Source organism: Lynx canadensis, chromosome B4 (genome assembly GCF_007474595.2).
Source record: "Lynx canadensis isolate LIC74 chromosome B4, mLynCan4.pri.v2, whole genome shotgun sequence".
NCBI lineage: Eukaryota > Metazoa > Chordata > Mammalia > Carnivora > Felidae > Lynx > Lynx canadensis.
Window position 1 is genome coordinate 59,878,782 of NC_044309.1, and position 24,063 is coordinate 59,902,844.

Genomic DNA, 24,063 nt, shown 5'->3' on the forward strand with positions numbered 1-24,063 from the left:
GCCAAGTTCCTGTTTTTCAGGAGAAACTGGAAATCTGGACTTTTATGTGAAATCACCTGCTTTTTAAAATATCGGCAAATAATTCAAGTGTCCTAAAAACAACTTGCAGGCCAAATCAAATATTTTCGAGGTTGAATACAGTTTGTAACTCAGTTTGCAACTACTGGTCTGCACCAGGAAGTGCTGAATACATTTAGAAATATTTTGGGGGCGCCTGGGTGGCTCAGTTAGTTAAGTGTCTAAGTGTCTGACTTCAGCTCAGGTCATGATCTCATGGTTTGTGGGTTCAAGCCTCATGTTGGGCTCTGTGCTGACAGCTCAGAACCTGGAGCCTGTTTGGATTCTGTGTCTCCTCCTCTTTCTCTATCCCTCCCCCACTCCCACTCTGTATCTCTCTCTCTCTCTCAAAAATAAATAAACATTAAAAAAAATAAAAACTATTTTCCTAAATTCTTCTAAAGAACTTGTAGAAAGTGTGATATGATTTATACCTACAAATAGTGCCCTTTAATAACTATAAAATTTCTAACATTTTTCTGTGAAGATATTTTAATTCCACAAATGCTTATTATTAGGCCCATGCTAGGTCCTAGATTATGTCAAATTGTATAAAATAGACATCCTCTCTTATCCTTAATATAAAATATGTTGGAGCTATCATTATGTGGGGTGGATTTTTTAAAAATAAAGTTGTTTTCTAAAAATCTAGTTTTAGGGGCACCTGGGTGGCTCAATCGGTTGAGTGTCTGACTTCAGCTCAGGTCATGATCTCGCAGTTTGTGGGTTTAAGACCAACATCGGGCTCTGTGCTGACAGCTTAGAGCCTAGAGCCTGCTTCAAGTTCTGTGTCTCCCTCTCTCACTGCCCCTCCCCTGCTCAGTCTCTGTCTCTCTCTTTCTCAAAAATAAAACATTAAAAAAAACTAGTTTTAAAATGAAAAGTAATATTTATCCCTAATTCATTTGTAATAGAAAATCTTGGTGAAGTAATTTGTGAAAGTTATTTGTAAAAAATAAACCATATAATGTGATCATGTAGAATGTCTCTGCAGAATTGAAGTTGCCAACTGAACTCTTTCCTATCTCGGAACTTCTGTGTACCCTGTCTTATATAAAAACTGAACATCCCACAGATCAAGAGTTTGAGGAATTGAGGAACACCCCTCCTTTTTAAAAAGTTTATTTATTTATTTTGAGAAAAAGTGTGCAAGCTTGGGGAGGGGCAGAAAGAAAGGGAGAGAGAACCCCAAGCAGGCTCTGTGTTAGCACAGAGCCGGATGTGGGGCTTGATTTCAGGAACCTGAGATCATGACATGAGCCAAGATAAGGGTCAGATGCTTAACCAGCTAAGCTACCCAGGCACCCCAGGGAACACTCATTTAAAAAGGAATGGAGAAAGGAAGAAAATGATGTATGTCTAATTTCATCTTACTTAAGAATTACCATCAGACATGCAATATTATTCACTCTCATGGAAAACCAAAACAGACAAATTTAAGCTGCTTTTAAAGGGAGCCATGAAATGTTAAATGTGTTTCCAGATTTTGTTGTCCTGTTTGGTGAGAAAGGATATGATTACCACAAAAATGTTACTTGTTTTCCAAGGCTGTTTAATCTACACAAGTCATGAACAGATATATCAATGTGCTTTTTCATCAATATATATATTTTTTAGCTTATTAAGTTTTTTATTTTAATTCCCAGTATAGTTAGCATACAGTGTTGTATTAGTTTCAGGTGTACAATATAGCGATTGAACGATTCTATACATTACTCTGCTCATCATATCACCAATATATTTTTTTAACACTAGCTTGCTTCAGCTCCCTCCAGACTGCAACACTGATTTTAAGACTGATAGATCATGAAATAGGTTTTTCATTTTTCTGTTTTTAAAAGTAACCTCACAATGTTATAGTCATGTCCCATTTTTGTAAAATTGTATGCTCTATATACTTGTAATTTTCCCTTTTTGCCATTAAACCGCTGTGCCCCAAACTATATAAACATTGTTTGCTTGCTGCATTACACGACCTATCAAATATTAGTGAAAATTATTTTCTTTAGTGGCCTCTCTTCTGTTGATTTTGAGCACAGTTTATTAAAGTATGTAATGAGGTCATCTTTTTCATTTAGATTAGACAAGTTTCTGAAACTACACCCAACTCTACTACATTTTATAGTCCATAAAGTCAACAGTCCAGAATGTCTTCTGAAATTCTTACATTTATTCATTTATATACTTAAAACAACCCCCCCAACCCTCCTTGCTGCTTTGAAAGACATGATACTATAGTGCCACCATGTGGCCTTTTTAAATTATAGTCTTTTTATTTTTTTATTTTTTTCCTGGAGGGACACAGGAGGAGGCGGGGGGGGGGGGGTGTAAATTATAGTCTTACAACAAGCTACATTTGGGGGTTCCTAGGTGGTTCAGTTGGTTAAGCATCTGACTCCAGCTCAGGTCATGATCTCACAGTTCGTGACTTTGAGCCCCGCATCAGGCTCTGTGCTGATAGCTCAGAACCTGGAGCCTGCTTCAGATTCTGTGTCTCCCTCTCTCTTTGCCCCTCCCCACTCACACTCTCTGTCTCTCTGAAAAACAAACATTTAAAAAAAAAAAAAAACAAGCTACATTTTTGGGCTTTTTTGTCTTATTAGTATTTCGGTTATTTTTTAAAAATCACTGAAGGAGCATTTTTGAACAAAAGAAATCTTCACTGTTTCCACCATTGATATGAAGACATCATTTCCAGATTTCATCTTCTTAGATTAACTTTGTTCAAAGTATCAGAATTCCATTGCACTGGGGATACACATTTACAGATTCCCAGTTAATTGATAGCTTGCCATACCTTTTTGAAAGCAGATATACACAGGAGTAGTAAGAGACTAATCAATGGTTATACCTTGTACTGTGTTTAAAAGCAGTGTTTCTGAGCTGTTATGGTCATTTGACTTGCCTTTTCTTCAGAATGGAATTCCTGAAAGCCTGGTAGAGTTCATTTGAAGATGAACAGGTGCTTAATTTTTTTGATTTTGTTTCTTTCCCACTGTATGTTGCCTCAACTAGGAACTAACAGAATGTCAACAGAGTTTTGTTTGGTAAGGGGAAAAATGAGGTTTAGAACAATGAGATAAATGCCTATTCCAAATGTAACCTTCAGGTATTTCATAGTGTTTCTTATTAATGGCAGTTATTTTTTGGTGACTTTTAGAGAGTGAATTATGAAATTACTGACTTGAATATTTTAACGAATTCTTCATGTAATCATTATGTTTTTTGGCAGTTTCATATTTTTAGGAAGTTGTGTGCCAAATCTCAAGGAGTTTGTTAAAATTTATCTAAGAAAAAATTCTGTCAAAAGCAAATCTCTATGGAAACATGCTGTTTGTTATTTTGGTGTCCTAAGTCTCAGTAGTTGTCACAGAACAGCCTTGGAAATTAGGGAAGTGAAGCAAAGTAGATTGCCTGACTGTAAAATTCATTATCAAAATACTATTAGCATTTCCTAAAGTTTAATTTTTATTTATAAATTAAGTTAGCATGTAGATGAAATATGTGATGAGCTCATTAAGGTGAAATAGTTAATGGAATCCACCTGAAGAATAAGATTTATCAATTGTTAAGAATGAAAAAGTTTCTTAAGATTGCTTTATTCTTTCCATGCTTAACAAATACTCGACTTTGGTAAATTTAAGATAATATTTAAGATACTTTACTCCCATTTTTATATATCTCATCTTTTAATAATATTTAAGATACTTCCATTTTGATGTATCTCATTTTTTAACACTATAGCCTTCATTGAAAACAAAATCATCTTTTTAAATTCTTTTTTTAATAGAAAAAGTTACGCCGATCACAGCATGCCCGAAAGGAAACAGAGTTCTTACGGCTCAAGAGGACCAGACTTGGCTTGGATGACTTTGAGTCTCTGAAAGTTATAGGAAGAGGAGCATTTGGAGAGGTTACTTCTTTTTTTTTTTTTTTTTTTTTTTTTTGATGTTTGTTTATTTTTGAGAGAGAGACAGAGTGCATGCAGGGGAGGGGCAGAGAGAAAGGGAGACACAGAATCCCAAGCAGGCTCCAGGCTCTGAGCTGTCAGCACAGAGCCCAACACAAGATCATGACCTGAGCTGAAGTCGGATACTTAACTGACTAAGCCACCGAGGTGCCCCGAGATTACTTCTTTTCTAAATGCATTGCTATTGAAAGTATCTATCTTCATTCAGATAGTTTAAAATATATATTAAAATAGTTTAATGTAGCAAAATAGTTTAATTTTAATGAAATTCCTAAAATATAAGCAGTGGCAAATTGCCACTGATCTCTTTAAAGAAACTTACCTTTTGCTCCTAAATCAATAGTAATGACCGTTTAACATTGATAGTATGATCAATTTTTACATTCTAGGTGCGGCTGGTTCAGAAGAAAGATACAGGCCATATCTATGCAATGAAGATATTGAGAAAAGCTGATATGCTTGAAAAAGAGCAGGTATGAGTTCTTTAACACATGTAACCAAAGGAGCACCACTGACTAGGTGTTAGAGTAAATGTAAATATTGGAATTTATAAAAAGGAATCTACACGTCTTACTATATATAGTCCTATTAATTTTTTTGATAGCTTGTTTCATTGTTTCTCAATTCTCAAGAAAGTTAAAATTTCTTCCAAATTATAATCTGAAAACGTCTTAGGGGCGCCTGGGTAGCTCAGTCGGTTGAGCATCCGACTTCAGCTCAGGTCATGATCTCACGGTTCGTGAGTTCGAGCCCCGCATCGGGCTTTGTGCTGACCGCTCGGAGCCTGCTTCAGATTCTGTGTCCCCCTCTCTCTCCGCCCCACCCCTGCTTGTGCTCTGTCTCTCTCTGTCTTTCAAAAATGAATAAACATAAAAAAAATTTTTTTTTTTAAATGCCTTAGTCTGTTTAGGCTATCATAAGTGCCTAAAGTGCCACAGACTGGGTGGCTTAAACAACAGAAATTTATTTTCTCACAGTTCTGGAGGCCAAATGTCCAAGATCAATGTCATGGCAGGGTTTGCTTTCTGGTGAGGCGCACTTACTGACTTGCAGATAGCTTCCCACTAAGTGCCCTTGGTGTGTGCACAGAGAGAAAATGTGAGCTCTCTGGGGTCTTTTCGTATAAGGACACTATCCCCCCTCTCCCTCCATGACCTCACTTGACCTTAATTACTTCCTTAGAGGCCCCATCTCCAAATTCAGTCACCCTGGGGGTTAGGGCCTCACCATAGGAATTTGGGGGGTTTGGGAGGGACACAAACAGTCCATAACAAAATACCTTCTTTTCTGATTTCAGTGAAAATAAACGACAGTTCTCAGCTTCCTTTATCCCTGTCACATTAGAAGCAAGACCGGTCTCCTGAGAGTTTGCTGATTTTACATATTTCCAAAATCTGTAACCCCTCTAATTTCATACTCCTGGAATCTCCATGTTTCCTGTGACTTTAACGCGGTTTGAGGGTTGGTCATAAATCTGAAAACATCAATAATATTACTTTATGTACTCACCTCTGTCTAGTCTAGGTGGACACTCTGTAGAACCCTAAATTGATTCTATATACTAGGGAAGGACTCAACAATGGAGATATAGAGGGAAGATAACACCTCTCTCTACTTAATTCTTTACTTCAGCCTTTTAGTGTCTGCATAAAGCTTACTTACCAGTTCAGCTTTTTATTGAACAGGTTGAGGAAGAGGTTTAGTCAAAAAGACCAAAGTACATGTCATCACAGACTCTTTTGATTCTTCTTTGTTTGCTTCCACTTTCTTCTCAGCCAGGCAGCCATGGTGGAGGGAGCAGGACCTCCCAGTGGTGCACCACCAGCTGCTGGGGCGGGCCCACCAGCTCCTACCTTGCAGATGAGGCTCCTGATGTTGACGTTGGCCAGAGCCTTTGCCGACAAGCCTGGCCAGAAAGGTTCAACATCTATACCTGCTGCTTTAATGAGGGCATTGATCCTGTCCTCCGTGACTGTCACTCATGGTCGTGCAGGATGAGGGCTGAGTAGGAGCAGGGGAGCCCCGAGACGGAGGCCATGGTGCAGATGAGTGCTATGTCTGGCCCGGTGCTAGTTTCTGGATGAACTGAGGGCCTCACCCCAATGTGGCCTTAGCTTCCTCTGAAGGACTGAGCACCTTAATGGCAGCTGAGGAAAGCCCCACCTGAAGCTTACTTGGCTATTACAGCAGTATACTATTGATTTTCATTTAAACATGGCCCTCTTGAATTTTCACTGCGTTCTTTCACTATTTCTAGTCCATGCACTCAACAAGTATTTATTGGGTGCCTGTGATGTGCCAGATGTGCCCATAATGTGCTCTAGGATCTGGGAATACAGTGGTTAACAGGACAAACCTGATCCTTGGTTTTTCTTTTCTTTTTTGATCCTTGTTTTTTTTCTAGTAGTGGGGAGATAGGCAGACAGCTATTTCAAATAGGATTGAGAAAGACTATGACAAAAGTTTTAACAAAAGGGTAAATCAATGCAGATGACCTGGGTTTAGGAGGAAAAATTAGATCGGGGTTGTTTCTCTAAAGAGGGAATATTTGATGAAAGACTGAGGAATGAGAAAGAAGGACAGATAAAGATCTGGTAGAACAAATATCTGCAAATGCAGAGGCCCTGAAGCAAGAATAGTCTTGTCCTGCTCAAAGAAGAGAAAGAAGCCACTGTGGCTACAATTCAGTGCAGGAAGAGTGGTGGGAGAGGTAGGCAGGGACAAGATTACGCAGGGATTTGAAGGCCAAGGCAGAGCGTTTGGGTTTTATTCTAAATGCGAGGGGAGGACACTTTTGTTTGAACAGAGGAGTGGCATTGATGTTTTACAAAGATGAATCAATCCCTTTGCTTGCTGACAGAAGAAACAAGAGTTGAAGCGGAGAAACCAGTAAGAGACTGTGTGGCACCTCCAGCCAGAATGTGATTGTGGCTTATCCTGGGGCTGCAGCAGTGAAGCTGAAGAAAAGTCTGACAGATTAAGTGTATGTTTTAGTGGAAGAGTCCGCAGGATTTTCTGTGATGTCCTCTATATTAGGGGATGAGAGGAGGGGTAAGGGTAGTGAGGAAAAAATAGAAGAAGCAGGATCATACCTAGTGTTTCACTTAGAAACGGGGTACATGATGGTGTCATTTCTGATTTAGAAAAGAATGAAAAAAGAACAGATTTGGAGATCAGGGGAATGAAGAGTTCTCTTTTGTGGCATATTAAGTTTGAGCTGCCTGTTAGATCTCCAAGAAGAGGTATTGAGTTGACAGTTGGCTAGAATACAGAGAGAAGTTTGACTAGAAATATCCTTTGGAACCCATCAATATATTGATCATATTTAAAGTAATTGGACAAGATGAAATTTCCTAGAAAACAAATCTGGATAGAGAAAGAAAGGGGGACTGGATCCAAGCCCTAGAGAACAATAGGCAGAAGAGAGACCAGCAAAGGGGACCAACAGGGAACATCTTATCAGGCAGGGGAGACTGGGAGAACATGGTGTCATGGAAGCCAAGAGAAGAAAGTGTTTAAAGGAGGAGGTGAGTGGTCAACTATGTTGAATGCTGCAGAGAGAGTACAAGGAGGAAGACAAGCCAGTGGATGTCCCAATATGGAGATTAATAGCTCAGCAAAGACATTCCCAGTGGATTGGGGGGCAGAAGCCTGACTGAAATAGTGTAACAGAAAGCAAAAAGAAAGCAAGACGTGGAGAATGTGAGCACATAAATCTTTCATGTGAAGCAGAACAAAGAACAGATTTGTAAAGTGGGATTTAGGGTAAAGAGGATTTTTTTTTTCTTTTTAAGACAGAAGTTTTTTGTTTTTTTTTTTTTTTTTTTTTTTTAAGACAAGTTTTTGATGCTGATTGGAAGAATCCATTAGAAAGAAAATTGAAGATGCAGGAGAGAGCAGATAATTATAGGAATACACTGGCAGACAGAAGAGTTGATCTTTGGTAGGAGTAGACATGTACCTATCCACTAACACAGGAAGGAGAGGCAGAGAAAGTGGGAACGAATGCAGGTGGTTGATTTAGTAGTGCCAAGTGCCAAGTTCCTGCCTGAATATAAATAAGTGAGGCCATCATGTCTTAGTAGATAGCTAGCTGGAGGTGTAAGGAGAGAGAATTTGTGAAATAGTCACAACTATTGATTTGAATGGTGTGAAAGCTAGGGAAATACAGTTGAATACCCATTGAGATCGGCAGTCAGGAATGTAAAGTGAAACCAGTTAGCATAGTTGGGTAACTTTTCTGTAGTAATACTTAGTTGCTCTGGGGTAGGTACAGAATAGACAGAAATTTGAGTTTAATTAGGGTTGATGTTTTCCCAGGCAAATACAATGGAGGAAGAGGATGAGGGAGTTTAAAGCATTTGTAAGAGTGATCCTAATGATGGAATCTAGGCTGGATAGAAAAAGAAATGAGATTGCGAGGAGACTAATAGAGAAAAAGTGGTAGAGTCCGTGGAAGGGAGATTGAAGTACAAGAATAAGAGATCTGGAAGGATAAAAGGTGGAGATCAGAGAGTTCCTTGGGGCACTGGGTGGCTCAGCTGGTTAAGTGTCCAACTCTTGACTTCGGCTCAGGTGATGATCTCACAGTTCCTGCAATTGAGCCCCATGTTGGGCTCTGCACTGACAGTGCAGAGCCTGCTTGGGATTCTCTCCCTCCCTCTCTCTCTGCCTCCCCCTCACTTTCACATGCACTCTCTTGCTCTCACTGTCTCTCACACTCTCTCAAAATAAATAAAGATCGAAAAAAGGGAGGGGGCTCCTGGGTGGCTCATTTGGTTAAGCCTCCAACTCCGGCTCAGGTCATGGTCTCATGGTTTGGTTCCTGAGGTCAAGCCCCACATCGGGCTCTTTGCTGCCAGCACAGAGTCTTCTTCAGATCCTCTGTCCCCCTCCCTTCCTTGCCCCTCCCCCCTGTGCCCTCTCTCTCTCAAAAAGAAATAGAAAAGAAACATTAAAAAAAAAGGTCCTCGAAATTGAGATTTTAGAGGGGATACAGTTATTGTAATGAGGTTACCATGGGTGGCTGACCAACATGCAGTGGTGGAAGAGATCAGTGAGGATGAGGAAGAAGTCAATAGATAGGGTAGCTGACGGTTCATCCTTATGGATGTTGAAATCTATCCATGAGTGGAAAAGATGGAAAGGAAGTTGGTGAGCCATGAGCTGAAGTCATGAATGAGAGGGATTGACTGGGAGTTCTATAAATGATAGCTGTGAGGATAGATGATGGCTGATGGAATTTCACAACATGCACTTCAAAAGAGTTGCAGACAAGGAAAGTGTCACAGTGGTTCAGATGCAGCATGAAAATGAGCAGGAAACCTACCGCCTCACCAAGTAAGATGTGAAAGAAAAGCAGGCCATTCCTGAGAACTCCTTGTGCAGGAAGACAGAACTCTCAGCAGACAGCCTAGTTTCAGTCAGGATAACAACGTGATAGGAACCATCCAGAGGTGAGATGATAGGGGACTTTTTTGAAGACAGACTGATTCTAGAGGGAAGAGGTATGGAACTCAAGGTTGAAATACTGAATTGTATTAGAGAATTACAGATAATGATAAGAATAAAGGTCTGGGTCAAGATGTAGAGCGTCAGAGACAAAGAGATTAACAGGATCTAACTAAGCCATATGGGATTAGTCCTGGGTAAGGTTTTGGAGGAAGGACAAAAGGAGCAGTTCAGTCTTTAGGTACTAACCACATGTGGCTACCAAGCACTTAAGTATAGGTAGTCTGAATTGAGATGTGCTATAAATGGAAAATACATACCAAAATTTGAAGATTCTGCACAAAAAAAACTCAATAATTTTTTATATTGATTATGTACTGAAATGATAACATTTTGGATACATGGAGTTACATAAACTATATTATTAAAACTAATTTCCCTTGGGGTGCTTGGGTGGCTCAGTCGGTTAAGATTCCAACTTCAGCTCAGGTCATGATCTCACTGTCTGTGAGTTCAAGCCGCATGTCAGGCTCTGTGCTGACAGCTCAGAGCCTGGAGCCTGCTTCAGATTCTGTGTCTCCCTCTCTCTTCCCCTTCCCCACTTGTGCTCTGTTTCTCTCTCTCTCTCTTAAAAAAGTAAAGATATTAAAAAAAAATTTTTTTTTTAATAAAAAAATTTCCCGTTTCTTTTTTACTTTTTATGTGGCCACTAGAAATCTTTAAATTATATATGTGGCTTGCAGTGTATTTCTATTGGATAGCACCAATCTTGAATATTTTGCCAGAGATTGAAGAGCTTCTGACCATTTTTCATTCCTATGCAGGGAAAATCCCACCGGAGCCCAAACATCGAGTCTATTTTGCATTGTGTTATTGTTTTCCCCCCCTATAAATTAATCTGCCTTTGCCACCGCTGAATTTCATTTTAGAAAACCTTTTCCCACTCAATTCTAAAAGGTCATTACTTTAAGTTTTTATTACATTTACTTTAATACTAACCAGTCCACAAAATTTAGTAGCACATTGTCTCCCTGATATTGTGGTACCAGATTACTATGTGTGATAACTTCCTATTATTTGAAAACAGGACCATTTTGAAAACATCCTGTAATCTGACTTTAAAGCATTTAAAAATAATCAAGCCAAGTTTATGATGTAGTTTTTCCTGACAGCACCATAGATGCAGCATCAAAGGTTTGAGGTTTTTCCTTTACTAACCCAGAAATGCTTTGTAAAAGGCAATGGGTAAGAATTTTGGTACCATTTTTCACTTTATGAAACATAATCCAGAGAGGTTGTAAGCGTTTTTGATGCCAGAAAACAGGTTCTTAGTTTTCAACTGTTGTTCATATGCTTTGCCCTCAGAGCATTTATTGCACCAGGTAATAAACACAGTAATCCCAAATATGACATTTTAAGGAGATCATATTTCATCATCATGAAAAGATTTATGAAATCTGGGTTCTCATGTGCTTTGGGCCAGAATTCATAATAATGCACAATGGGAATAGCAAAAGGATAAAATCAAATATTATTGTTGATCTTTGAAAAGAATGTATAAATATATTAATGCAAAAGCATCTGAAAATTGATTATACCAACCCAACAAATTACCGTTTATAAAATTTTTCAGACTATAAAATGTTCACATAGAAGTGTCCCTAGTAATTGTGTGTCTGACAAGTCAGTAGCAAAACCCCCAAAGGTTACACTAATTTGCTGTATATCATGTTTATAGATATTCTAGAGGTTTTCTAATTAACAAAATAACATAAAGTTATTATAGTTAGCAAAATCATACAAAATTATTGTAAATGTGTCTACTTGTTACAAAAAAAATGGCCAAATGTTTAACCACCACAAAAGACCCTTTCTTTGACCAATAACAGTTAAAACTAGTTTGCTGAGGACCATGACTTTGTCATACCAATCTGTAAAGCATTGCTTACTACTTTCAACTTGTAAAAGTCAGGCCAGGGCCTGAAATGTGTATGACAAAGCCAAGATCCTTGGCAAATGGGGATTCTGGTTGGAAAGTTTTTGGACTAATCATTTTTCTACCTCAGAGGCCTCAGCTTCCTATAATGAACTTGTGGATTCCACTTTTCCAGGCCTAAAGATAAAAGCTAAAATAAACTGTTTCTGGAGGTTCTCCATATGTAATGAGATTATGAACATGCGTATATATTTCAAATCTTTTCTACAACTCCCCCTTCCCTTCACAACCATTAAGGAACTGGATGGATAATTGTAAGAGGTGAACTGGAAAAATGTATGATGTGTTGCAATTATTTTTTCAAAATACATTCATCTAGGTGGCCCATATCCGAGCAGAGAGAGATATTTTGGTAGAAGCAGATGGTGCCTGGGTGGTGAAGATGTTTTACAGTTTTCAAGATAAGAGGAACCTTTATCTGATCATGGAATTTCTCCCTGGAGGTAAAAGCAAACATGATACCAATGACAGACTGACGCAAGCACATCTTTATATGTAATTATTATCCTGTTGATTAGGTTTGCTGTTACATTCCTAGCTGTGAGGTTTTACAAAGGCAGTCATGGTTTTCCTCTAGTTCCTCCCATAATCTAATTTTTACCACAAATCAGATTATTTTGAAGGAATGATAAATCCTTTTTAAATTTTACATACTACCATTTTATATACTACCATTCTGGGTTTACAGTATATAATTAGTTAGATTGTTACAAGTCTAGAGTTAAGAACAATAAAGTCACTAAGGAAAAAGACCAGGGTGCCTGGGTGGCTGAGTCGGTTGGGCGTCTGACTCTTGATTTCCGCTCAGGTCGTGATCTCATGGTTTGAAGCTTGAGCCCAGCGTCAGGCTCTACACTGTCAGCCTGCTTGGGATTCTCTCTCTCCTCTCTCTGACCCTCCTTTGCTCATGCTCTCTCTCTTAAAGAAAATAAACTAAAACAAAAAAGAAAGAAAGAAAGAAAAAGACAAACAACCCCAAACCCAATGGGCAAATGATAGACGATATACAGAAGGGAAACTCAGGCTAGTCTATAAATATATAGGAAAGTATTCAACTCTGCTCATATTAGGGAAATGCAAATTAAAACAAGAATGAGATACCATTTCACACTCATCTGTAAAAACATTAAAAGTCTGATGAGACTGTGGGAGAAACTGGCCTCTCTTCCATGTAAATTAATCTCTAACTCTTCTGGAGAGCAGTTTGTAGATACCAGTGAAGTGAAAAGTGCATGTGTCCTACAATCCGGCCATTCTACAACCAGTGTATTCCCTGGAGATTCTCCCTGACATGTGCACAACAGATTTACGAAAGATGTTCGTTGCAGCATTGTTGTGACAGTGAAAAGCTGCACACAAAATAAATGACCATTAGTAGACTGAATAAATAAAATATGGCATGATTAGGTGATGAATTATTTTACAGTTGTTAAAAGTCAGGAGCTCTATTCGTTTCAATAAGAAAATGTCGGAAACAATGGAGTAATAAAGCCAGCTGTGGAATTCATGTACCATTTATGTAATTAAAAAAATATGTAAAAGGCTGTAAATTCATACATCAATATATATATTTCATATATATATACATATGAAAACATATTTTAAAAATAAGCTAGAAGGTTACCCACCAAACCAAATCCATGATCATGGTTACTCAACAAAAGGGGAAAGGGGAATAAAATGGGATATGGAGGATGAAGAACACTTCCACATGTTTGTTGTTTTTTAGTTTTTAATTTTTTTTTCAACGTTTATTTATTTTTGGGACAGAGAGAGACAGAGCATGAACGGGGGAGGGGCAGAGAGAGAGGGAGACACAGAATCGGAAACAGGCTCCAGGCTCTGAGCCATCAGCCCAGAGCCTGACGCGGGGCTCGAACTCACGGACCGCGAGATCGTGACCTGGCTGAAGTCGGACGCTTAACCGACTGCGCCACCCAGGCGCCCCCTGTTTGTTGTTTTTTAAAAGACTTGAACTATCATGAAAAATATTAACAGTTGTCATTTCTGAATTGTAAATTCACTATTGTTTGTTCTTTGTCCCCTTTTAAAGAAAAAATTCCTGGAAAATAAAAGAGTGTCTTTTAGTGGGATGATGTTCTATTTTTGCTGGACTGAAGAGCACTGAATATATTTGGAACTTCAATTTGAAAGAATACATCCCATTTCTGGCGTGCTTACTCTGATTCATTTTCATAGTTCAGCATATTATCCTATTCTGGATGTTGAGTGGAGGATATCACTTCATGATCATCTCTGCTCTGATTTGACTTCACATACTTTCTACCTTAAAATCATTAGATGTCGTGAAACTTTTGCTAATGCAATGTAACTTTTTTTACTTGGCCCTAGAAACAGTTGGAGATATACTGGGTGGGTCATAAAATGTGAAAATCAGGCATAGGTTGTAGAGATGCGGAGAAAGCTTGAGGTGTTTCTAATACATGATACTTATTTTTCTTTATTTAGGTGACATGATGACATTGCTAATGAAAAAAGATACCTTGACAGAAGAGGAAACACAGTTCTACATTTCAGAGACTGTTCTGGCAATAGATGCAATCCACCAGTTGGGTTTCATCCATCGGGATATTAAACCAGACAACCTTTTATTGGATGCCAAGGCATGTGAATAAACTGGTGAAATATTGGGTTGCTGATTATTTTGTGGAGTAATAGAGCTGATTTTGTGATTGGAAATGGGCAACTACAATTTATGTCATCACTCAACTGTGTGATGTCATAGAATGATGTAATAGGACAGGACTCCGGAGTGAAATGACATCAAGGGAGTATGCCTATCTTTATCTTCTAACATTTTCTACTTTTAAAAATCATCATCGTCAAATATTTTTAATTTTACATATCACCTATATGAATTTTAAGCTAAGAATGTTTATAATGATTGCATTTAAAAGAAAAATTTATAATAAGGCTTTGTTTCAAAGTTAATATAATCTTGATTTTACTAGTTATTTTTTTTTTAGGGTCATGTAAAATTATCTGATTTTGGTTTATGCACGGGATTGAAGAAAGCTCATAGGACTGAATTCTACAGAAACCTTACACACAACCCGCCAAGTGACTTCTGTAAGTTTGATTTTTTTTTTTTTTTCAGGTTAACATAGTGTAGCTGGTTGTTAAGAACTAAAACTTCTCTCTCTCCCCTCACTCCTTAAACCAATGTATTTTACTTGTATATGTTTGAATTTTTTTTTTTTGGTAGAGTTTTTCCCTCATGATTACAATTCTCTCTTGTTGACATTAGCATTTCAGAACATGAACTCAAAGAGGAAAGCAGAAACATGGAAGAAGAACAGGAGACAACTGGTAAGTCAGACATGTCTTTAAGAAAGGTTGCCCTAGTCCTCAAATTTCACTGGGGTTTCGCTGGATCATTTTATATCTGCACAATGATTAGTACTTACTTTGTAGCAGTGAGAGAGCTTCTTCTGGAATCACGTAGTTCTCTTAGTTTCTCTGTAGCATTGCCTTGCCCGTAAAGTGACTGCTAATTTTAACTCTGTGATTTAACTTTATTTTATGGCTCATATCTCTTGTTAAGTCATCTGTTTACTAGTAATTAGCACTTTATATAAAACTCACTGACATGAGTATAATTGTAGTGAATGCCTTGTGTTTTCCATTTTTCATACTTGTTCTGAAATAACATATCAATTAGCATAAGTAAGGTGATTGTGTGTCTCTAAGAACTTCTTTATAGATAAAGTAAATAGGAAGTTTGGCATGTTAACAGTATTGCAGTAAAGCAGATAAAATAAAATTAGAGAGCAGACTTTACTACAGATAAACTCCATTACTTTTTTTAATGGAAGTGGGATAAAACTGTGTTTACCCAAACTATTTCTCCTTTATTACTTAGCAAATATAAGAATTGTTTGTGCCCTTTCCTCTTTCCCTTTATGCTATTAACTAGGTCCATAAACATTCTCAGGGTTAGGAATGTGCCTTTTGACTTTGTTTTCCTGATTTCTTATACAATGCCTGCCCATATAGACACTCTGTAAATATTTGTTAAATTCAACCAAATGATGACAGGGAAACTAATTCAGTATTTTCTCTGAGTATTGGGTAAGGCAAATAGACTGAAAGGTCTGATACCCTCTCAAACCAATAAGATGACCTATGTATGATTGAGCTCATTCTATCATTGGCCCACGTAGTTAATTGCAAATTTTCTGTGTTTGTAAAAGCATTTCAGTGTTTTCAAAAGCTTTAAAAAAAATTTTTTTTTAATATTTGGAGCCGTGAATTAATCACAAAAACTTCCTTCTACTTTTAAATGTGCCGCTTTCAGATCAGATTTTACAACTGAGAGAAGAATTGCAGTATTTCCTACTTTTAAGGGGGAAAATGAATAGTGCTTAAAAATATGGTGGGAATTCTACTTACAGAGCATTCACAGGTGATTACTCCTGTACATGTTTTATAATTCTCGTGGCCATCATCATGACTTCTATCAATGTTTATTTACCAAGGGAGAAGTAGAGGGGACTCCTAGTATTTGGGGCAGGAAATTCTTTAAATCCTGTATCCTACCCTCCCATCCCCTCCCCAACGCCTCTCCGCTGCCCCCTTCCAACTAAATGCCAGTCAGCACCCCCATCAGGTCATTGGAATGACGAAATCTGCTGTCACACGTTTTCAAATAGTCCCTAGCATACTGCCCTTAGTTGAGAACTACTGCCTTAAAGAAATTGTCTTTGTAACATTTTATATGAATTAAGAATGAAATGCCCTGGAATTAGGTTTATAATGAAAAGACTGGATGTTTTATATATGTAGCTGGTTGCACTTTACAAAGCACACTCCTTTTCTTGTTTCGTCCTCCTATCAATGGAGTTAGGACAGGTATTATTACTCCCATTTTCTGTAAGCAGAAGCTGAGGCTCAGACAGGTTGAATAACTTGCTTGAGAACACATCAGCAGTGAGTGGGGAACCCAGGCCCACTGGGCTCAACCTCCTTATTCTTTTTGAAATGGATTTTAACCTTAAAAATAAAACAGTTACTTTACCAGCAAAAATGGATTATTTGAGAATAACAGAGAATTGCAATTTGAGACATACAAGCTATGGCGAAACCATTGGCCAGTCCAGCAAAGAAAAGGAATGGTATTTTAAGAGAAGGACGAGGATTTGGAAGGGGTCGTTTTGAGCAAAAGTCCATTGGAAAAGAGCAAGAGTTCAAGGTGGTGAAGGTTTCTCCTTGGCGGAGTTGCAGGGCAAGTTTTCTCATAGGAGGTGTAGTATGCACTCTTCACTGTTAGGGCTGTGATTTGAGGATTCTTTCCCTGTTGATGATTCTTCTGATGGGATCTGTAATTGACAGCGGGTAGTATAGCTCCCCCTTCTAGTATCCCAAGTCCGCTTTAGTGAGCTCTCCCTTTACTAATTTCCACAGGATTTATGGCTAAATATATAAATAACTTCATTGAGCTTCTTGGGAGGGCAGAAATCATATCTTAAATAACATATTATCTGGCTTGGTTTCCTATCCCTAAGCTTTCTACATGATAAACATGCAAAACAAGTATTAAATGAAAAATTAACTTCTGTATATATTGCTTTTTCCAGTATTGAGCCATTCTCAGATCTTTCAAAAAATATTTAAGTATGCTGGTTTGACAAGCTCTTCCTTTGCAGGCATATTCCACAGTTGGGACACCAGATTACATTGCTCCAGAAGTATTTATGCAGACTGGTTACAACAAATTGTGTGACTGGTGGTCTTTGGGAGTGATTATGTATGAAATGCTAATAGGTATGTTTTATCATCTGCTTATGTACATACTGTATAAATTTCTGTGAGTGCCCCTGATTAAACATACTGCTGATATCATGGGCTAAAATATCTGAACTCTTTTAAACCAATTTTTGACATCCCCCAATGTTAAATACACGATAAATACCAGTGAGCTCTGTAGGGATTCAGGAAGAGGGTATGTAACCAGAATTCCCCTGTATCAAAATTATATCTGCATGGCCTTTCAGGTAAAGGGGGCAGTGCTTTAAATCCTTTATTTTATTGCCTTTATTAGCAATTTGATTACAAATTGATGAATGGGGACATTTTTTACTATTGAATAGAGCACTTAGGACTGTTGTGTTTCTTGTGGCACATATGTAGTAGGTATAGAATATTTGATAATGAAAGCTGATAAAACTTTTGTTTTCTCTGATATGTAGGATATCCACCTTTCTGCTCTGAAACTCCTCAAGAAACATATAGAAAAGTGATGAACTGGAAAGAAACTTTGGTATTTCCTCCAGAGGTTCCTATATCTGAGAAAGCCAAGGACTTAATTCTTAGGTTAGTGGTTAATTCCCTAGAGGAGTTTGTCATATTTTAAATCATCACAGGTACCTAAAAGATTAAATCCCATTTTACTTTTGTGGGAAGAAAAGGATCACTGTTGATCTATACAGTCAAAGAGATCAATAAAGAAACGGTGGTTTTTTTTAAACTGCAAACAAAAGGAAGCATGCAGCAAAAACAGTAAGAGTTAAGAAGACGGAAGGGGGTGGGGCACCTGGGTGGCTCAGTAGGTTAACTTGGTTTTGGCTCAGGTCATGGTTGAGCCCTGAGTTGAGCTCTACGCTGAGAGCATGGATCCTGCTGGGGATTCTCTCTCCCTCTCTCCCTCTGCCCCTCCCAGTACGTGCTCATTCCCTCTCTCAAAATAAATAAATAAACTTTAAAAAAAAAAAAAAAGGAGGGAAGAAGGCTTGTATTGTTTCAAAGGTCACTCCTGTTGGAATGCAAGGACGCTATCTCATTAAAGAGAAAAGGGGAAGAAAATTGCTACTTTATATTATGAGTCTATGTAGGAAATTGTTTCTAAGCAAAGGATTTCATTCTGTTTCTCAACTAAGATGAAGTATTTGGTACTGTTGTGAATGGCTGCAAGGAATATAAATTGGGACAACCTATGACAACAGCTAATTGACAGCATATTATAAAAAAAAATCTTTAAACTGTATATGAGCTTTGACCCAGTAAGTCTAAGAATTTTGCTTGTACAGATGATGTGTGTAAAGATTTAGGTAGAATATGTTTATCATGATAGGTTTTTGGTAATGAAAACTTGAAAACCATCGAAGTATTCAATAATAGTGGACCGGCTACATAGAGTGTAATATTTCTATATGCGAATTTTAGAAAACGAAGTTAAAAAAGAATATTTAATAGTTTGGGGAAGTTTTCTCAGTATATTAAATGAAAATATATAGCCCTAAAACAGCGACTACTATACTAACATATTGTAAAAATCGTAATAAAAGACTAAAAGGAAATGGTTTCACACTGTTTACAGTAAGTAAGTTATCTCTGTTCAGTGCAATTACAGAGGATTTCTATTCTCCCACATTTCCCACAATAAACAGCTAACTTCAGTAAGCCGAGAAGAAAAATAAGTGTTTGAAAAAAATGCAAATAGAGTACTTTAGATGTAATTTGCATATCATCATTTCTCTGTTTCCATTTTCTAGATTTTGTATTGATTCTGAAAACAGAATTGGAAATAGTGGAGTTGAAGAAATAAAAGGTCATCCTTTTTTTGAAGGTGTAGACTGGGGGCACATCAGGTATGTTCATAGGCTGTGAGTGAGAGAGGTCTAAGTAAAAACGGGTTTTGGTTTGGTGTTTTTTTTTTTGTTGTTGTTGTTTTTTTTTTACTGGATTTAGCAATCAATTTGTCTTTGGTTCTACTAGATTAAATACAAGAGGTAACATGGTTATAATGTTGTTAAATCAGTGTTTTCTGGATTATATGGGGTGAGAGTATACTGATGATAGCTAAATGACTCATTTTAGCTAATGTCCACTTTAAGGGGAAAACCACATATTGTGCATCTGTTTCAACTTTTATATTCAGAGTTACGTGATACAGGCTGATGTTAGCACAACAGAGACGTATTTATATTTCACACTACAACCCCTCATTTTTGTCCTATTACATCACACTGTATACTGTACCTCTCTCTAATATACCATTTTCTTTATGAAGTTATAAGAAGATACAGTGCCTTTTTTAAACATTGTGGGCAAAAGTGAAATGAAACAAGTAACTTGTAAGAATTTGCTTGTAGTAGGGGCATCTGGATGGCTCAGTCGGTTAAGCGTCTGACTTCGGCTCAGGTCATGATCTCACCATTGGTGGGTTCGAGACCCGTGTCGGGCTCTGTGCTGACAGCTCAGAGCCTGGAGCCTGCTTCGGATTCTGTGTCTCCCTCTCTTTGCCCCTCCCCAACTTGTGCGCGTGCGCGCTCTCTCTCTCTCTCTCTCTCTCTCAAAAATAAACAAATGTGGGGCGCCTGGGTGGCGCAGTCGGTTAAGCGTCCGACTTCAGCCAGGTCACGATCTCGCGGTCCGTGAGTTCGAGCCCCGCGTCAGGCTCTGGGCTGATGGCTCAGAGCCTGGAGCCTGTTTCCGATTCTGTGTCTCCCTCTCTCTCTGCCCCTCCCCCGTTCATGCTCTGTCTCTCTCTGTCCCAAAAATAAATAAACGTTGGAAAAAAAAATTAAAAAAATAAATAAATAAACAAATGTTAAAAAAAAAAAAAGAATTTGCTTGAAGTTGTTCATTGTGAGCATTGGTCTTTATTCAATTAATGTCCAAACCACCTTCAGTAGTTCTGGACTGTTCTCCACACAGTGACAATTTAAGAACATAAATCTGATCGTGCTGTTCTCTTCCTTTCCCTTTGCACTTAGAATAAAATTCAGGATCCTTAACTGCTTTCAGGACCGCGGGGTGTGGCTCTTTCCTCATCTGTAGCAGTGGCATCTAGTGTGGTGTTTCCCACTCCTCCCACCTCAGGGCTTTGTCAATTGCACTTCATTCTACTGAAATGCTCTTCTCTCTGCCCTGTTCCTGTCCCTACTCCTGCCCTGCCTGGCCAGCTCCTTTTCATCTCTCAAGACAGCTTCTGTGTCACTTCAGGCAGATCTTCGCTGGAACTCCTACAATGTGCTAGGCATAATAACTGTAATAATAACTAGTGTTTTTTGATCACATATTGTATGTCCAGCACTATTCTAAGTACTTTTGTGCTTTTTTAATCTTTTTTTTTTTAATACAATTTATTGTCAAGTTGGATAACATACAGTGTGTAAAGTGTGTTCTTGGTTTTGGGGTAGATTCCCATGATTCATCACTTACATACAACACCCAGTGCTCATCCCAACAAGTGCCCTCCTCAATGCCCATCACCCATTTTCCCCGCCTCCCCCACCCCCCATAACCCTTGGTTTGTTCTCTGTATTTAAGAGTCTCTTATGGTTTGCCTCCCTCCCTCTCTGTTTGTAACTATTTTGTCTCCCTTCCCTTCCCCCATGGTCGTCTGTTAAGTTTCTCAAGTTCCACATATGAGTGAAAACATATGATATCTGTCTTTCTCTAACTGACTTATTTTACTTAGCATAATACCCACCGGTTCCATCCACATTGCTACAAATGGCAGGACTTCATTCTTTCTCATTGGCAAGTAGTATTCCATTGTATATATAAACCACATCTCCTTTATTCATTCATCAGTTGATGGACATTTAGGTTCTTCCCATACTTTGGCTATTGTTGAAAGTGCTGCTATAAACATTGGGGTACAAGTGCCCCTATGCATCAGCACTCCTGTATCCCTTGGGTAAATTCCTAGTAGTGCTGTTGCTTGGTCGTAGGGTAGTTCTATTTTTAATTTTTTGAGGAGCCTCCACTCTGTTTTCCAGAGCAGCTGCACCAGTTTGCATTCCCACCAACAGTGCAGGAGGGTTCCTGTTTCTCCACATCCTCGCCAGCATCTGTTGTTTTCTGAGTTGTTAATTTTTGTGCACTTTTAATCTTATCCTCATAGTAAATCTTATAAAATAGGTACTATTATTATCGTGTCTATTTTACAAATGAGGAAACTAAGGCATGGAGAGGTAATTTGCCTTCAGTGCCACAGGTAATAAATAATCTACCAATAATTTCCTAACCAGAGTTGGACCAAGGTAGTTTGATTTAGGAGTCCTGGTTCTTCTTCTTCACTGCTGTGCCGCATCATTCTGTACCTACCTCATCTCACTGAACAGAAGTAGGATTCCCCCCTTTTTACAGTTGGAAGGACACTTAGAGACCACTAGTCCAATCTCTTACCTTGACAGTAAGGAAATAGTTGTAGAGCAGGGACTTGTCTGTCTAAGGTCATGCAGCTGGTTAATGACAAGAGATTAGGACACCAAAGTCTATGGTTCTTTTCACTAAACTAATATAAATTTATTAATTTACCACATTAAGTATAAATAACTTGGAATGATTCTGGGAAAAATACATTTTTACATAACAGGCTTTGTTAACTTAGCACCTAATACATCAAGTGTTTGTTGAAAAAAATAGAAGCAATAGAAATGGATAGCTTCATTTAACTATTTCTGTACTTAAACATTTTTATCATGATAAGGCATTTTCATGACTAATTTTTTTTAACCTGATGTCCTTGATTCCCTTAAAATTTATATGGTTTTGGATTTAGATTTCATCACAAATGTCTAGTCCTTTGACCTTATGAGCCTCTTAATTTCCCAAAGTGCTTTTTTTTTCCCCAAATATCTTTTTTTTTTTTAAATAATCTTTACACCCAGTGTGGGGCTCGAACTCATGACCCCAAGATCAAGAGTCACATGCTCCACTGACTGAGCCAGCCAGGTGCCCCCCTCTACACATGACTTGTAATGTATGGATCCTCTACTAGAAGAATTCTATTTCTGAATTACTTAGATAGAATCCAGTACCCACAATGTCCAGCATACTTTATACAATTATAAAATCATTTGGACAAAATCTCTTCTGTTCCAACTTTCCCTTTCTTTACCTCTTATTTTTCCACTTAAATTAAAAAAAACAGCATGAGAAAGTCTGGGTACAAAGAAATGAAACTCCAAGTAAATGGTAATGTTTTAATAAAATACCATACTCAACTATGAAATCCACTTAACAGTGTTCAAGGCCACGATAAATTTCCTTGGCTCTTCTGATAGCTACAGAATAGCATGCAGAATTTGCAAGTAGAGTTATTTTTTGGGAAATCAAGAGTTCAGGAAAATTTACCATGCTACTTGATACTTTTTTATAGGGAAAGGCCAGCAGCAATCCCTATAGAAATCAAAAGCATTGATGATACTTCAAATTTTGATGACTTTCCTGAATCTGATATTTTACAGCCAGGTAAGATACTGTAACATAACTAACACTGATAACAGTTGAAGATGCTGCCATTTTCACTAATGAAATTCCTTTGCTCTTGGTTAATTTTCCTATCTTTCTAGTGCCAAACACCACAGAACCGGACTACAAATCCAAAGACTGGGTTTTTCTCAATTATACCTATAAAAGGTTTGAAGGGTTGACTCAGCGTGGCTCTATCCCCACCTACATGAAAGCGGGGAAATTATGAACGCAGATCACATTCGCCCACAACCAAGAGAACTCAGGTAGCTGCATCACCAGGCTTGCTTGGCGTAGACAACAAGACACTGAAATACTCCCGGACAGTGGTGCTTCTGAGCACAAGAGGAAATTCTACAGGATTAGGATTTCTGAGACTACTACAGGAATTGGTTGGCAGTGCCAGCTGGCTTTTTTTTTTTTTTTAATATTTTATTATTTTTGTTAACTTTATTATATGAAGGTACTGGAATAAAAGAAACGTACATCCCTCTGCAACTGCACTGCCTACATGCGTATTAAGGTCCATTCTGCCTGTGTGTGCTGTGGCTTTTGTACTGTAACACCTCTAATCGATTCAGGAGAAACATATCATTTAAAGCAGCATAGGCTAACCTGTAGGTAGCACCGCAGTATCGCTGTTCTACTGCAAATCTTATGGGTCTAGATAATCACAAAAAAAAGCCATCTTCCATAGTTGGTGTTCGAATACTTGCCCTATTGGTTTGGACATATGTAGAATGAATATATCTGAAGACAATTTCTGTAATGGTCTTAAGAAATTTTAGAAAGGAAATACACTGGTTCTTTAAAAAATAGACTTTATCATCATGTTATTTCACAAACTCCACAGTTGGGAGTGACAGGTTTATAAGGAGGAGGAAGTTTAACACCTTCACTCAAGCACTCCACTAATATATTTACTTTGCATTCAGAAATACTGATGACCTTTGTATACGTAGTCTGTATATTCATAGGGAGATGTACTGTATTATATGAAATGTAAAGTTGCTTTTCTTGTGACAAAAGGACTTCTTTTTTAACAAGAGGACATGGCATTATTTTGATTTGATTATGGTGAGTTGAATTTAAGAAACGACCATGAAGGCTGCTTGTAGAACTGGTGTATTTTTATTAAACTATTTTTTTAAATGTCAATCTTCTGATCATGTAAATGGACTTACGAAGAACAAAGACCTATTTACTTTGGTTTTCTAGAAAGTTGTTACATATCATGGCTGGTTAACTTTTATTTCTTTTGGTGAAAATTTTTTCCTTTGATAGTACTTGTATTATTGTGCCATTATTTTCTTACACTCCAAATGTACCAAAGATCCTGAACAGAGTGGATGTTCACCACCGAGTA

At 37.9% G+C, this 24,063-nt stretch overlaps 1 protein-coding gene and 1 pseudogene across 3 annotated transcripts in view; one reads left to right on the top strand and one right to left on the bottom strand.

The window, feature by feature from the left end:
- STK38L (serine/threonine kinase 38 like) overlaps positions 1-23,855 on the top strand; it is an 83,561-nt gene extending 59,706 nt beyond the window's left edge. For all 3 annotated transcript variants that reach the window (XM_030322033.1, XM_030322032.1, XM_030322035.1), the window contains exons 4-14: positions 3,848-3,970; positions 4,417-4,500; positions 11,794-11,917; positions 13,944-14,098; positions 14,462-14,564; positions 14,743-14,804; positions 17,141-17,258; positions 17,684-17,807; positions 18,986-19,081; positions 22,606-22,697; positions 22,799-23,855. In XM_030322033.1, coding sequence (XP_030177893.1) covers positions 3,848-3,970; positions 4,417-4,500; positions 11,794-11,917; positions 13,944-14,098; positions 14,462-14,564; positions 14,743-14,804; positions 17,141-17,258; positions 17,684-17,807; positions 18,986-19,081; positions 22,606-22,697; positions 22,799-22,926 — 1,209 coding nt within the window. In that variant the 3' untranslated portion in view covers positions 22,927-23,855. The remainder of the gene's footprint in view (positions 1-3,847; positions 3,971-4,416; positions 4,501-11,793; positions 11,918-13,943; positions 14,099-14,461; positions 14,565-14,742; positions 14,805-17,140; positions 17,259-17,683; positions 17,808-18,985; positions 19,082-22,605; positions 22,698-22,798) is intronic.
- On the bottom strand, positions 5,727-6,065 carry LOC115518515 (annotated as a pseudogene).
- Positions 23,856-24,063: the final 208 nt, after the last annotated feature.